This window comes from Macaca thibetana, chromosome 3, assembly GCF_024542745.1.
Source record: "Macaca thibetana thibetana isolate TM-01 chromosome 3, ASM2454274v1, whole genome shotgun sequence".
Taxonomy (NCBI): Eukaryota; Metazoa; Chordata; class Mammalia; order Primates; family Cercopithecidae; genus Macaca; species Macaca thibetana.
In genome coordinates, this window is record NC_065580.1 from 23,281,344 (window position 1) to 23,298,007 (window position 16,664).

The window sequence follows — 16,664 nt, forward strand, 5'->3', positions numbered from 1 at the left end:
GACCATGATCACCGCCCTCTTAGAGTGGACTCTGCCATGGAGTCACAAGCTGTCCAGAGCAGTGGGCCTTCCCTGCCCCCAGGGGGCATTCGTGACAGTAGTCCGCTGAGGAATGGGATTGGAGACAAGAACTAGGTTAACCAGAAGCAGGGGCTCTTCCTCCCAGGAAATGATCACAGCGAGAGCAGATGTCCCTTTTCCTACACAACCCTCATCAACCAGAGGCAATGAAATGTCCACGGGGCAAAAGAAAAGGAGATGGAGCAGCCTGCCTTTATTTTGGTTTTGATGTTATCAAAGTGTTTCGTGCACAAAGTTTAAAAATCAGAGACTTTAATACTGAACGCTTACAATGAAAAGTCAGCAGTCTCTTTCTCATCCCTTCCACTTCTCCCCCTAGCAAGTCCCACCCCACCCTCAGAGTCAATAACTTGTAACTTTGTTAACAGCTTCTTCTGTCATTAAGCTCCATTCCTATATGAGATTCTTATATTAGTCCTTGAGTTCTCACTGTAAGCATTTATCAGTTGACTTCTTGTTATAGCAGATGAAGATTTTTTTTTTCTTTTTTTTTTTTTTGAGACGGAGTCTCGCTCTGTTGCCCAGGCTAGAGTGCAGTGGCGCAAACTCGGCTCACTGCAAGCTCCACGTCCCAGGAAGATTTTTTCTTTTACATCCCCTACTTCGCCTTCCACGACCATCCTCCCAATATGCTCATATCACAATTTTTGTTAATTCAGTAATCAAAATTAGTATGATTATGTACATATTACTTCAAATGCTATGTATTTTACTATATATTTCCTTCCCTGTTGAATTTTTATTTTTGCTGCAGTTAAAAATGTTCTTGTTTTCTCACTTCAAGAGGGTTTTTCAATTAGACGTTAATCTTTTCTATATCTTTTCCTCTCAATTTCTGTCATGGTTCCTCCAGCTGGAAGCAATTCTCATGTATGTGACAAATATTTATTGAGCCTCTACTTTTGCATATTATTCTACTGGGTATTAAGATGTGTAGAAGGGAACCATTCACAGCCAAAAAATTTAGTTGAGAGACAAGAGAGGTACACATACAAAAATAAATGGACAACGGTACAAGCAGAAAGCAATCAGTCAAGCATTGCTCCAAGTGCTCTGTGGTGTATGGAATTAATGGTGCCCAGGAGGAATGTTCTGGAGTCAGAGGCTAGGGCCACAAGAAAGGTTTTTCTGGAGGGTGCCAGGCCTGAACTGGGCTTCAAAATCTGATTGGAATGTACAGGCAGAGATGGAAAGAGAGAACGTTCCAAGTGAGAGAATCAACAAAGATGTGGTCCATGAACCTCAAACATGTGAAACATCTTTTTAACTACCCTGTGTCTCAACTTCCCCATCATTAAATTAAAAAGTAGAAAGGAGCTTATAATTGGTATTGTGGCTACTAAGGAAGAGAAAATCCCTATTCTTAGAAAATATACCCTGAGCCTGGCAGGTCAAGGCTGCAGTGAGCCGTGATCATGCCACTGCACTCCAGCCTGGGCGAGAGAGTGAGACCCTGTCTCAAATTTTTTTTAAAAAAAGAAAGGAAAATATACACTGAAGTATATAGGGGAAAAGGACCAGCCAAAATTTATGTAACTTACCCTTAAATGGTTCAGGGTAAAAAAAAAAAAAAAAAAAAAAAAAAAAAAAAAAAAGAGTATATAGGTATTCCTTGTACTATTTTCATTTTTGGAATTCATTGGAACTTGAGAATTATTGGGAATTATTTAAATTTTTAAAATTAAGGCTGGGTATAGTGGCTTACGCTTGTAATCTCAGCACTTTGGGAGGTCAAAGGGGGCACATCACGAGGTGAGGAGATGAGACCATCCTGGTTAACACAATGAAACCCCATCGGTGAGGAGATTGAGACCATCTTGGTTAACACAATGAAACCCCATCTCTACAAAAAATACAAAAAAAAAAAATTAGCCGGGTGCGGTGGTGGGCGCCTGTAGTCCCAGCTACTCGGGAGGCTGAGGCAGGAGAATGGTGTGAACCTGGGAGGCGGAGGTTGCAGTGAGCTGAGATCACGCCACTGCACTCCAGCCTGGACAGCAGAGCAAGACTCCGTCTCAAAAAAATATAAAAAATAAGTGAGACTCTCAAAACAAATGATGAGGATATTATGTTAAATGAAAAAAAGGTAAGATATAAAAGTATACATACTGTATAAATCCATTTATGTAACTATATAGACATAGGAAAAATGGAAGAAACTATAAGTATTAACAGTAGCATGATTAAGGGTAATGTTGTCTTTTTTTCTATATTTTGAAGTTTTCCATACTGAGCATGTATTAATTTTCTAATAGAAATGAAATGAAAATAATTTTCTAATGTTTTCTAAAAACATTAAAAATTAGGTTTGGGGAGAAACCTAGGGTTATTTTAAAAGATCAATATAAAATTATATGTGTTTATTCTTTAAAATCATATTCATATCATATTTAAATACAGTGGTTTTATGTTTTCCAAAATGGAGAAGAATATCTATCCTCTAGAGTTACTGGCCAGATTGAATGAAATAATCTTTGTAAAGTGCTCAGCCCAGTGCCTGCCCACAGTAAACGCTCAGTAGATATGACTCTAGGATGGTCAGCTATTTCGATAATCGTCACCTCCCTGCTTCCTGTTCGCCAGCTTCTTTGATTGAGAACAGGTTTGATTGGGTATGGCCCATTCTCCCAGCTGGTGCTGGGCCCTGGGTCCTTGGTCCAGGAGGGTGGCTGACCTGCCTGGCCTCCCTACAGGTGGCGGCGGAGTACTTCAAGAACACCACGCTGCTGCTGGTGGGGGTCATCTGCGTGGCGGCTGCCGTGGAGAAGTGGAACCTGCATAAGCGCATCGCTCTGCGCATGGTCTTGATGGCGGGAGCCAAGCCGGGCATGTAAGTCTTATTTGGGATGCCAGGCTATAGTGCATCCTTCTAGCTCCCAGTGTGCCACCAGGACAGTGGTCTCAGGTCACTGCGGATGTCCACGTCAGCCTGTTTTTTCACCAACAGGGACGGGCTGACATCAGAGCCATAGGACCCGTCCAGGGAGAGGGCTATGGAGTAGAAATTTGAGCCTGTGACCTTGCTATCATTATCCAAAGAACTTACCCATTGACCTAGGCTGCAAGGGCAGCAGCTTACAACATATAGGGGCCCATTAAGTAAAACAGGATGGACCAATAGAAATTGTTTCCCAACCTGCTTCCTGTGTATCAGGGAACAGGCTGGAGCGGAAGTGCCTGTCTTCTCCTTTGTCACTTAAAGAGACGTGAATGTTTCCTCCATCCACCCTGAGATTTTGTCATCAGTTCAAACCACAGACCCAGTTAGAGACACTGCATTTGACTGTGATGCAGGACGGGGTCCCACCCTCGGGGAATGTGTTGCGGTGTCAAGGTTGAGTTTTGTGTTAGCTTCACTGATGCTCCATTTGGATTCCCCTGCCTGTACCTTCCCTTTGGGAATATCCTGCTCACCTCCTCCTAGTTTACAACTTACTTGCTATATTTTATGTAAGCTGCTCTGACTCCTATGGAAGTCAATGTGAATATAAATAAATAATATAGTATTGGTTCTCAACACGAGTCATTTAGATGACTATAGGTTATGCTTAAAAGCATGTTCCTGTCTCCCAGATTGTCAAACAGGTCTGCTAACTACAGCTTAATCCACCCCCTAGCTCAGTAATAATCTTGTCCCCACACTCAACCTCCCAGGCACACAGTGGCATTTCGTCACATCATATGGAGACTCTGTGGCTCTTTAAAATCTCTGTGTACTCTCTGCAAGAATTTTTTTTTTCTTCTTCAATTTTTTTTTTTTTTTCTTGTTGAGACAGAATCTTGCTCTGTCGCCCAGGCTGGAGTGCAGTAGCACGATCTCGGCTCACTGCAAGCTCTGCCTCCCAGGTTCATGCCATTCTCCTGCCTCAGCCTCCCAAGTAACTGGGACTACAGGTGCCCGCCACCACACCCAGCTAATTTTTTGTATTTTTAGTAGAGACAGGGTTTCACCATGTTAGCCAGGATGGTCTTGATCTCCTGACCTCGTGATCCACCCTCCTCGGCCTCCCAAAGTGCTGGGATTACAGGCATGAGCCACTGTGCCCGGGCAAGAATTTTTATCCTCTCGTATTTCCACTCCTCCCTATTTACATCAGTCAGCAAGTTGCCACCCCCCGAGGCAGTTACCTGTGTGGGTACAGAATCGGCGAAGTCATGTCTCTGTCAGCTGACGGAGTCCACATGATAAACGCACTGTCCCCAAATTGTGCAAAGTCAGTAATTCCACCTAAAATAATAAACACAGTAGTCTTTATATTGGCTTATCTTATGGAAACTAGGACATGTCTGTACAGGCACATATTGCACAATGTTCTCAAAGCCAAAGAGAAATAATTGGAAGGTTATCCTTGTTAGTGTTTTTCTCCAAGTGTTGACGCTTTACAATGTCAGCTGGAAAAGTGTACACAAACAGTGACAGGGGACACTTCTGTGACTTTGGGGGCTATCCCTTCAGCATGTTTACAGGTAGTGGGCAGAACTGTGAGCTCCAAACATTCATCTCTATTGGGTCACTGATAACTATGGTGACTTGGCAGCAAAGCAAGGAGTACCGTAGCACTACAGAATTACTGACTGCGAGGGCAAACAAAGAATTCCCTTCCACACACAAACACACATCACCACCAAGCTCCAGCCAATGTCTGCGGAGACAGAAAAGCAACGGTGAGTCTATACCCTGTGGCACTACTACTAGAGCTTCACTAAGGACTTTTTTCTGGCTAAGGCCGCTAGTCCATGAAGTGTAATTCATTCATTCAACAAGTATTGCTTTAATACTTATGCTGTGCCAAGCACTGGGAGTACAGAGCTGAATGGCACCCTGCAGGACAATCGCCTGCCTTTCCAGCCACATCTGTCTAGACCAGCCCCAGCAGGTTGGCAGCAGGCCCGCTGTGGGGCCGCAGGGATGTGTGTTCTGTGGACACTCTGCCCCAACCCTCCCTGCCTTCCAGGCTGCTGCTCTGCTTCATGTGCTGTACCACGTTGCTGTCCATGTGGCTGTCCAACACCTCCACCACCGCCATGGTGATGCCCATCGTGGAGGCCGTGCTGCAGGAGCTGGTCAGTGCTGAGGACGAGCAGCTCGTGGCGGCCAACTCCAACACCGAAGAGGCCGAACCCATCAGTACAGTTTGCTGGAGTTCATCTCTCCTTTGCTCCTCCAACCTCCCCTGGGGTCCTCCCGCCTGGCTCCTCTGGGGAGACTGCCCAACTTGGTGCCCACCCCAGGACCCCCTCAGCCATGCCCCCACCTTCCTCTTCCTCTTCCCTCTCTCCTCTTTCCCATCCCAGCTCTTGGACTCTGAAGCTTCCCTGAACTCCCTGTTCTGGCTCTTCCTTCCTCCTTCACTTATGGACTCTTTTCCCCTAAATGTTCGAGGGTACACACTGCTCTTTGCCCCCAAATGCTCAAGGACCACTACAAAACCCTGGGGTCAGTCTGCATCCATGAGCCCCACTCTACTCACAGAGCAAAGGGAAGCAGAAATGTCACCCACTCCACATGCCCCACCCCCACCCTAAGCCCTTGAGCTACGCTCCATCCCACAGGGTCGTCCCAGCCTCCACCTCTCACATACTGCTTTTCTTTGCTACTCGTAGGTCTGGATGTAAAGAACAGCCAACCTTCTCTGGAACTCGTCTTTGTCAATGAAGAGTGAGTATGACTGCCCTCTTCCCAGACAGAGCCTCTCAGAATCCATAGGGGAGGTCAGAAAAGATGGGACCTGGACCCACAGACAGCTCTTTGAGATGTACGGTCCAAGCTTACCACCTTGTCACCCCCCCCACCTCCCCCATTTCCTCTCCACACCTAGGAGCCACCTGTCAGGACCTGGAGGGTCACTTCCTTAACCACAGTGTTGCAGTGATGAGGAAGAAATAAAAAGGCCACACTGAATCTCCATGGATATATGAACTGTCCACACAGCCACCATGCAGAATCTCATCTAAATTCATGTCCCTTTTAGGAAAATAATATGTTTAATTTGTTCATGGAAAACCATTCACATATCGATGTCACTGCAGATTCTTGGAGAATCATGAAATATTTTCTAGATATTAGATAAGGTCTTAGTAGATTTGGTCTTGTTAGATATGGCAAAGAAAACTTAGGTGACAGGTAGGGGATGAGGGGACAGGAGGTGAGAGGGCCATGTGATGATGGGAAGCAGAGCTGGAAAAGGAGAAACAGTCTCAGACATTCCTGGGAGGAAGCTCCATTAACAGCTGATTCCATTTGGAGATTCTGTTTCAAAATGTGGCCCACAGGCATGCCACAATGAATAGTCCACATTTAAAAGCTGGATTTGCAATATAGCTCAGCTCTGTCATTTGCCCTTGTAAAAAAGGAGAACACACATTAGGTGAAATCAGCATTCGCAGTGGGACAGATGCGGAAGGGTGCCATCAGGAAATTGCTTTGTCACCACCACTGTCTTCAATCATAGCATATTGGATTTCTTGATGACATCACCCTTGATGATATCTCAGGCAAATCCCGTAGCTCTCCTGGTTCCTTTCAGGTATTATAACCATCTCATGTTCAGACATTTGGGAGACTAGTCCAGATTCATATCAAAACTTCAACTTCTCATCCAAAGCTTCTCCCACACCCACCCACCCCTCCCCCTAGGCCTGCAGAAGAAAGAAGGTGAAAGTAAGTGGGGGAGGGCATTGAGCTTCTTTCTCCCTTCCTCCAGCTCCCTCTTCTCCTCCTCTTCTAACCCCGCCCTCACTCTGCTGCGTCTGACCTTTCCGGGCTCACGACAGCAGCTCTGGGGCACAGGAAAGAAAAAGGGGTGAGAAAGGTCTGGACGGGGACTATTGAGGTCTACAGTCGGTGCCCTGAGATTTCAGTCCCTGGCTCTTTCATCTGTGGGGCAACTGCCTTCAGGGGCTTTGAAGCATCCCCTTGTGGTGCCCTCTGCAGGGTCTTAGGCCTGATGGCAGGGCCTTGCTCTGGGATTAACACTCACGCCACCCTCCTGGGCCTGTGCTCTGGAGGTTCACTCCCCCACAGCCCCTGTGCTGGGGCTGCCTCTGCCTCTGGGCAGGCCTTTCCCAGATGACCCAGGAAAAGGCCATCCTCACTGTGGCCTTTTCTCCTCCCTGTGGCCTCTCTGGCATCACCCTGCTGGCTTCTTGCCTTTGCTCTTTTCCACACAAAAATGTGTCCTCCAAAAGAGAAGCCTGAGTTGTCCCTAGAACTCTAAGCATCTTTTGTGCTGGTGGGAACTGGGTCGTTTGCTGGGCATGCAGACAGCACTCTTGCGGCCACTGCCTCCCATGCTACCTGAGGGTCCTCGCCCGCCCTCCTCACCCAGTTTGGGAAGAAGGAAGGGGAAACATCACAGCACATTTTTCTCCCAGGCAAAGAACTCACTCCAAAGAACACCTCCCTCTGCACCCCTGTGAGTTTCTTATCCTTCCCTGGCAGAGCCTGGAGAGGGGCTGTGGCCGCAGGACCCACATCCCGCATGTGTGTGCCCAATACGCTCTCCGTCTTCACAGTGGCTGAGCTGGTGGCACCCACTGTCCTCGCAACTAAGACAAACTGGAAACATTCACTGATCACTCAGTGTGTCCGTTACACTGATGGCCAAGTTCTCATCTTCTTCTGTCCTCAAGGCAAAGGGACCAGCAGGGGTGGGAGACACTCACCCCTTGAAGCCTACTTGCTTATCAGAAGTTCTTCCCCTCCCCCACACTCTCCCTCTCCCTCGACTTTCCCTGGGTAAAATCCAGGCCCTCCTTGCTTCTGTCACCTCAGATACGCATATCACAAGTTCCCCTTTCTAGATAGTGGTCTTCCCAGAGTCAGCCAGTAAGAGCATGGTCAGGGGGCATAGGCTCTCCAGAGACACAGACTCCTGGACTCCTACCTTCCTCCACCACTTAGCATCCCCGTGCTAAGTACTGGTGTAAATGGAGGTATGAATGCCAGTACCATAGATCTGTGATGAGGATTAACAATGTCTGGGGGTTAAAGCCCATATATATGTACTCTGTATCTAATGACCACTCCACGTCTGCTGTCAGGACTATCGTTAATATCAAAGGAAAGTGTTGCCCCTGCCCTCAGAAGGAAGCCGGCCCCGGCCCCACTAATCCTTACAGCATCTCAGAAGGCAAGGGAGAGATTAGTCTTCTTTGGAGGCTAGAAAACTGGAGTCCAGAGAGTTTAAGTCCCTTACACCAAATGCCTGATGCAGGGGGACCTCCCCTCCCAGGAGTTGGCCTCACTGACGTAGCTCCTGTGTCCTCTGCTTGGTTCCAGCAGGTCCACCGCAGACCTCACCACTCTGATGCACAATGAGGTATGACCTTGGGGTTTTTCTGTGCTTTGGAATCACTTGAAAATCCCTCAGCACTTCTTCATGGAAACCCAAGATTCAGAACCAGATTTTCAACAGCCACAGATCCACCTTAGAGTTCCTTTCACTGAGGATTCCACTGACAAAATGTTGTTATTAAAAAGGACACATTGGCTGGGCATGGTGGCTCATGCCTATAATCCCAGCACTTTGGGAGGCCACGGCAGGAGGATCACTTGAGGCCAGGAGTTCAAGACCAGCCTGGCCAACATGGTGAAACCCCACCTCTACTAAAAATATAAAAATTAGTGGTGACGGGCACCTGTAATCCCAGCTACTTGGGAGGCTGAGGCAGGAGGATCACTTGAACCTGGGAGGCAAAGGTTGCAGTGAGCCCAGATCGTGACACTGTACTTCAGCCTAGGCAACACAGCGAGACCCCCATCTCAAAAAATAAAAATAAATAAAAATAAAAAGAACACATTTACAGGGGAAAGCAGAATTTACCTGCACACAGTTACTCGAACTTACTTCACTCCCCCAAGTCTGGTTATACATCTTTTCAGGAGAAGTGTAAGAGGCCAATAAAACATTGGACTTCAGCTGGGTACAAAGGTGTGCCCATGTAGTTCCAGCTACCGGAGAGGCTGAGGCGGGAGGATCACTGTGGCCCAAGAGTTTGACCCCAGCCTGGACAACCCAGAGTGAGACCCTGTCTCTAAAACAAACAAAAAAACTGTGGACTTGGTTGTGATGATTTTTTTCTTTTTTTTTTTTTTTTTCCATCTTTTATATGAAGGGTTCTTCATTAGCTAATAAAGTCCCAGAAAGGCTGCATCTCCTCTAAGGGCAGAGCCACGTTCTGCCTAGTTTCAAAGCCTCTTCAAATGGAGAGCTTGACACCAGGCTGAGCGGGGTGCATGCTCCCCCTGGCTTCTGTCTGGTTCCCACAGTGCTGAGGCATGGGGTGGCCCTGGGATGATTAGGTGGTCCTTCTCGAGGCACCTGACTCACCACTTCCTCTTCCTAACAGTGAGATGGCCTTTGTCCCAACAGAACCTGAATGGTGTGCCTTCGAGCACCAACCCCATCAAAACTGCAAACCAACACCAGGGCAAGAAGCAACACTCATCCCAGGTAATAGAACGGCCCCTTCTGGCCCTGTTTCCTACATGAAACGCTGTGAGCTGCTTCCCAAGGGCACTGGCCTTGAAGTCGTAATGGAGTCAGGCTAGTGAGCTGTCACCAGGCACTCATTCCCCACATACATGTCTGGCCTGTGTGCACCACGGAGATGAGACATCAAGCTCACTTTGACTGTAGCAAGACAGTCCACTGCCTGAGCCCCAGTGTCTTCAACTATAAAAGCTGGGGGTTGGTGTAGATCAGAGGTCCTCAAACTAGTCTTCAAAAATGCTTCAGGGACACTGCAAATATTTTATTTGAGTGTCCTAAGATTGTAAGGCAACTGCTTTTCTGAACTAATAATGATCTTCCTGGCACGATTCCTCTGAAATAAAATGCAGAAGTCAAATGAATGAATGTTAGGGCTTCTATAAAATAGCAACTGTCACTTACGACCCTTGATTTCAAATGTCTGGGTTCATCTCAACAGTCTCACTTGTTTAATGTCCATCATCATAAATAACTGCCATTTATTAAATGCTTATTATGTACCAATCATTGCACTCAGCATTTTTTTCTCTGGTCTTGGCTAAATGACGTAGCGATTTTGAGCTCCAGTTTTGCAAACAAGGCAAAGATGAAATCATAACCCAAGGCCAAGGAACTAGGTAGGGGAGCATTCTGATTCAAATCCAAGCCTCCATGACCCCATGGAATTAACCCATCCATATACTTCCAATTACAAAATTGGATGCATGCCAGCCAGGTGCGGTGGCTCAGCACTTTGGGAGGCCAAGGCAGGAGGATCCCTTGAGCTCAGGAATTCAAGACCAGCCTGGGAAACACAGCCAGACCTCATCTCTACTAAAAATAAAAGTAAAAACATGAGCTGGCATGGTGGTACATGCCTGTAGTCTCAGCTACTCAGGAGGCTGAGGCAGGAGGATCACTTGAGCCCAGGAGGTCAGGACTGCAGGGAACTATGATGGCACCACTGCACTCTAGCCTGGGCAACAGAGTGAGACCCTATCTCAAAAAAAAAAAAGATGTATCCAATTGCTACACTTATACTATTCTGTGTAAAATTTCACTAGAAGAAAGGATTGTGGGAAACCACTGGACCAAGGAATCTTTGAGGTCTCTTCCAGCTCTGATAATCAATGGATCTTTTAGAGGTCTGGAAGGGTCCAGACATACTTCGGCCCCACGAGGAAGACGGGGCAGTGGGAAAGGGCTTTGAGAGATATGGCAAGGTGGCACTTCCCCATTGGTTCTTTCATGACCTGACTTGCTGACAATTGCACCAGGACTTTCCTAGTCTCATGAAGAATCAATGAAGGTGGCCAGGTGTGAAGGGAACAGAAGGGACTTGCTTCTTCAGGCAACACTTGAGACCAGAGTTCAGCAACCTCTCTGACCCTGAAAGGCCATCATCTGGACCAAGCAGGGCCAGAGAGGACCACAACTAAGCTGAAGTTTACCTGCAAGGGGGAAGAAAAAAGTAGAGAGGAAAAGTCAGGCAAGGAGAAAAGAGTGAGGAAGGGAGGGAGGAAAGAATCACACTTCAACCCTCTTCCCAATGAAGACTAGGGTTTTTATATAATCCAGGTGTATTTTGTAGTCATCTCTCCATCAGGGCTTGATGGACTTGAATGGCCAGACTTGAGAGAGATTCAGAGGTAGCTTGATGGGTCTTGGTAGGATTAGAAAGGGCCCGAGGGGAAGGCCAAATCCTGTCATTCTAACTCTACAGGAATAACATCTGTTTGTTGTTCAAATACAATGTGGAGCGACACCAGTTTTACTGGAGTTCAAATAAAAAGCCATGCTGTCAATAATAACATTAATCACAAAAATAATAATAGCCTACCATTCATTAAATGCCGGGAAGTGTTTTAAGTGCTATACATATATTACTTCATTTACTCTTCACAACAATTCAGCAGAGAAAATATGGTTTCCACCATTTTACAGAGAAGAAACTGTAGCTCTGATGCATGCCCAAGTTGATAAATCGTAGGAACTGTGATTTATCTTTCTGACACCCAAGCTCAAACCCTTTCCGCTGTACTATGGTGCCGCCTGCCTCTCATGCTTCGGCCAGAGAGCCCAAGCTGGGATGGAGAGATTCGCTGATTTTCCTTTGTTAGGAAAAGCCACAAGTCCTGACCCCCAGCCCCAGGAAGCAGAAGCTGAACAGAAAGTACAGGTCCCACCATGACCAGATGATCTGCAAGTGCCTCTCCCTAAGCATATCCTACTCTGCTACCATTGGCGGCCTGACCACCATTATCGGCACCTCCACCAGCCTTATCTTCCTGGAACACTTCAACAAGTAAGTGATTCACTTGGTCAACAAATATTTACTAACCACCACTGTGTGTCAGGAACTGGACTAGGTGCTAGAGATATGGTAGAAAATGAGAATGGAAGAGTTTCTGTAGAAAGAGGGAAAAACAGGCTGAGCACAGTGGCTCATATCTGTAATCCTAGCACTTTGGGAGGCTGAGGCGGGGGAATCACGAGGTCAGGATCTCTAGACCAGCCTGACCAATGTGGTGAAACCCTGTCTCTACTAAAAATACAAAAATGATCTAAGTGTGGTGGTGCACACCTGTAATCCCAGCTACTCAGAAGGCTGAGGTAGGAGAATCACTTGAACCCAGGAGGCAGAGGTTGTAGTGAGCCAAGATCGTGCCGCTGCACTCCAGCCTGGGCAACAGAGCAAGACTCCATCTCAAAAAAAAAAAAAAAAAAAAAAAGTCCCACCACAGTGGCTCACACCTGTAATCCCAGCATTCTGGGAGGTCAAGACGGGTGGATCACTTGAGGTCAGGAGTTGAGACCAGTCTGGCCAACATGGTGAAACCCCATCTCTACTAAAAATACAGAAGTTAACCAGGCATGGTGGCAGGTGCCTGTAATCCCAGCTACTTAGGAGGCTGAGGCAGGAGAATCATTTGAGCCCAGAAGACAGAGGTTGCAGTGAGCTGAGATCGTACCACTGCACTCCAGCCTGGGTGACAGAGCAAGACTCCATCTCAAAAAGTAAATAGATAGATAGATAGATAAATAAATAAAAATTTTAAAAAGAAAAAAAAGGGGAAAATCAAGTCATTAGAGCTAAGTGAGACTGGAGAAGTCTAAGACTCTGCAGGGAGAGCCCTGCTCAGGGAGCTCGCCCATCTGCTGGGAGGAAATGCCTCCCTAAAGAGGTGACCATGTGGAAACCTGAAGGACGGGAGTAAACTAGATGAAGGGAGATTATCCAGACAAAGAAAACAGTGCGTAGGAAGGCTCCGAGGCAGGACAGCAGAGCACATAAAAGAAAACGACAGAGGGTAAGAGGAGGCCAGGGAGCTGCACGGGCAGATCTCCAGGGCTTGGCAAGACCCACTGAGGAACTTGGACCACATCTGAAAGGCTTTGAGATGCTTTTAAAGAATTTTAAGCAGTTAGTGAGGTGGTCAGATTTATAGTTTTGAAAACTCATTCTGGATGAAAAAGACAAAAAAAAAAGGGGGGGGGGGAACAGATTGGAAAGGAGAAAGCAGACAGCAGGAAGGCAATTCAGGACACTGCTGCAAAGTTGTCCAGGGCAGCCGGTGGCTTGGCTGACAGCGCAGTGGGGAAGAGGAACAGTCAGGTTTAAGGGAAACTCAGAGGTCACTTGCTGGGTCTCAGGAAGGTTAGACAGGGCCTGAGAGAGGGAAAGGCTGTCTGCGCCTCTCAGGCCCCTGCCCTCAGCAGGTGAAGGAATAGAGGGGAAAGAGGAGGAATGGGGTCTTGGAAAAAGTGGCATAGAGGCTGAGATGTCCAGGTGAAAACAGACCTGTGACTCTCAAGGGAAATATTAATGTTTAGGCTGAAGGCATAGATTTGAAGTGAGCAGCCTGCAGGGCTGGGGCCATGGGCATGCCACCGGTACTGGGACACGGGCCACCATGCCCAGACAGGCGTCATGCTTGGTTTAATGTTCTGCTGTCCCTGCCTGGATATTCATAATAACCTTTGGGTAAAGGGGCCACATATTCATTTTGCCTTCTGGTACGGGAAGTTACAGGAGTGGAGGAAATTACCTAGAATATACAGAGTAAGAAGAACAGAGGACATAAATATAAAGCTCACATATTTAACAGACAGAAGGAAACAGTATCAGACAGCAGAGAGGAAAGGGAAATCTAGTGCCACTCTACCCAAGGGAGGAAAGTATTTCAAGAAAAAGGAAGTGCCTACAATATTTAACGTCAATGAATGATGATGCAAAGTAAGGATGAAAAGGTATCCATTAGATTTGGTGACATGGAGGTTACTGGTGATGTAGGCAAGAGGACCTTGGTCAAGTGGTGGGAGAAGCCAGATTCTGGTGAGTTGAGGATTCTGGTGAGTGAGAAAATAGAGAACTGACTGTGAAGGGAAGGAGAGATGTGGGATGATAATAAAAGTAAAGTAGAGGACGGGCACTGTGGCTCATGCCCGTAATCCCAACATTTTGGGAGGCCAAGGCAGGCAGCTCACCTGAGGTCAGGAGTTCGAAACCAGCCTGGCCAACATGGCAAAACCCCATCTCCACTAAAAATACAGAAATCAGCTGGGCATGGTGGTGTGCTCCTGTAATCCCAGCTACTTGGGAGGCTGAGGCAGGAGAATCGCTTAAACCCAGAAGGCAGAAGTTGCAGTGAGCTGAGATCATACCACTGCACTCCAGCCTGAGCGACAGAGCAAGACTCTGTCTCGAAAAAAATAATAATAATTTAAAAAAAAAAAAAAAGGAAAGGAAAGCAGGGTCAAGAAGGAGTTTTCAAGATGGGAGACATTTAAATGCTGGTAGGGATGATCCAGATGAGAGGGAAGTTAAAGATCTGCGAGAAGGGATCACTGATAGAGGGATGTCTCACACCTAGAGGAGTTTTACACCCAGCCCCGAAAACAGAGACCCAGGGAAAACACAGCGTAGGTCATTTAGGCCTGAGCCTTGTCTAGGCAAAAGCCATGGCTCAAACGGCCTGGTCCATCCAGGCTCCACAGGAAACAACACTTGGGCTGGGGAGCCACAGCTCTGCCTGCTGATGAATGAGCAGTTCGCCAAACAAATCCCCTCTACCCTGAGACCAGTGGATGTTTAATAAAGATTTGGAGATTGCAAGTCCTGGTTCTCTTATGGGCACTGTAATATCTAAAAACTTCATTAAGCCCTAGAGCTTCAAATTCTCCAGAACTGTGTCCCCCAGTCAAAACTTACATTCCTTTGGTGATTTTAGAAACAAAGTATACCAAGCTGCTCCTTTTTCTGTTGTCTTGAAAACCAGATGAATAAACTTAGCAGAATCTTTAAGGGCAAATACGTCCTGAGTCATTCTCTTGAGTGCAAAGTATATATACTTTAACAATATGAATTTTAGTTGTTTTGATTCCTTTTCTTAGCTAGTTTCATGATTCTTGTCTGGGCTCTCTACAGTTGCAACTGTCAACTAAATGAGTCTGTAGACAATGTTTTACCATACTGTTATCATTATCTCCCCACTTAGCCCAGCTGTATGTTTTAGGGAGCATTTGGCATACTACCCCAAAATACCATATGGAAACCCTCCCTTTTCTAATTGCTGACCTGCTTCTTTACCCTCCAGCCAGTATCCAGCCGCAGAGGTGGTGAACTTTGGCACCTGGTTCCTCTTCAGCTTCCCCATATCCCTCATCATGCTGGTGGTCAGCTGGTTCTGGATGCACTGGCTGTTCCTAGGCTGCAAGTGAGTCCCAGGGCCCTTTCAGCAAAGCACTGAGGCCCCCCTGTTGATCCAAAGGCCATGGCATGGGCCCCGGATGGCTCTGTGCAAGGGGGACTGCTAGGTAACCACAGAGGATGCCCAAGGAGAATGCAGTGGCCTGGACTGAGAGTCAGGCGCTGTCTCTTCTAGACATTCTAAATATTTGTGAACTCTGTACTTCACTCTCAGCTCCACAAGAAATGTTCTTAATTCCAACTAAATGGTTAGAGAGCCTGTCCAGTTTATACAAAGTCTGACGTGAAGAGTATTTAATGTCATTTTATTGCTCTCAAAGCATATAGAGTACTTCCAATTACTCCAAGAAATAAGAAATAAAAAATATGACTCCAAGTAGAATTTGCATTAGGTTTAACTTTATAGGCATGGGTGATTTATACTTAGTAGCCTGAATAAAATATGCTCATATGCCTCAAAATAACAAGTCAGTCTACTCCAAATTTGATCAGTTTCAAACACATAAAGGGAAGATAATATAATGTTTTGCTATTAGTCCATATGCTCCCATTGGTCAAGAAATGTTCTCTGACTTTTCTTTTTACTCAGACTGTTGTCAAACCAATGATGTCTATATACTTCTTAACTCCAGTATTGCCAATATAAAACTAACACTGTGTGTTCCATATATGCAGATGTTTGTGTGTGTGTTTGGCTAGAGACAAAGCTTCTCTGAAGTAAAAATGTTAGTTATACATCTAGACACATAGTGGAGTAAAAGTTGTAGTTTATATACCTAGACACATATACCACATTACACTAATTATTTTACTTATGTAAAAGACAAGTAGGTAGAAACGACCCCACGCGAATACACGTGCACAAGTCCTTGAGACATCACTTCACACCAATATACCAGAGACAGACCCAGATGGATATCCCCAATAGTTTAGGGCACAAGGTTGATGAGGGTCCGGATAATGTGGCAGATAAAAGCCGTATGAATAGGTGGGGGATAGAGGGATAGAGCATGTGAAGAGGAGAAAAGTGACCGCAGCAGGCGAGTGGTTTAGTAAATACCTAATATTTGATCTCTGGGCCTCAGAAGTGTGTTTTCTTTCATCATTTGCTCATTCTCCCCTCTCAGTTTTAAAGAGACCTGCTCTCTGAGCAAGAAGAAGAAGACCAAAAGGGAACAGTTGTCAGAGAAGAGGATCCAAGAAGAATATGAAAAGCTGGGAGACATTAGGTAAAAATCAGCCATTCCTCTTCTCTCCTCCTCCAGCAGAAACACAGCAGGTAAAGTGAGCACAGGAGGAGCCTTGTTCTTGACAGCCCCTGACACTGGGAGAATTTTCCACAACTCTGAATCAGGCATTTAGAAGATGCTATTTAATGCCAAAGCCAAGCTGGCCCAGAT

The 16,664-nt window shown here is 46.3% G+C and overlaps 1 protein-coding gene across 2 annotated transcripts in view; it reads left to right on the forward strand.

Moving 5' to 3' along the window:
* The window catches only part of SLC13A4 (solute carrier family 13 member 4), a 47,354-nt gene that overhangs the window by 17,403 nt on the left and 13,287 nt on the right, over positions 1 to 16,664 (forward strand). The window contains exons 3-10 of one of the 2 annotated variants that reach the window (XM_050782410.1): positions 2,775 to 2,911; positions 5,037 to 5,209; positions 5,686 to 5,740; positions 8,363 to 8,402; positions 9,456 to 9,536; positions 11,675 to 11,859; positions 15,152 to 15,271; positions 16,392 to 16,493. In XM_050782410.1, the coding sequence (XP_050638367.1) occupies positions 2,775 to 2,911; positions 5,037 to 5,209; positions 5,686 to 5,740; positions 8,363 to 8,402; positions 9,456 to 9,536; positions 11,675 to 11,859; positions 15,152 to 15,271; positions 16,392 to 16,493 (893 nt within the window). The remainder of the gene's footprint in view (positions 1 to 2,774; positions 2,912 to 5,036; positions 5,210 to 5,685; positions 5,741 to 8,362; positions 8,403 to 9,455; positions 9,537 to 11,674; positions 11,860 to 15,151; positions 15,272 to 16,391; positions 16,494 to 16,664) is intronic. The other variant, XM_050782411.1, reaches the window with a different exon arrangement.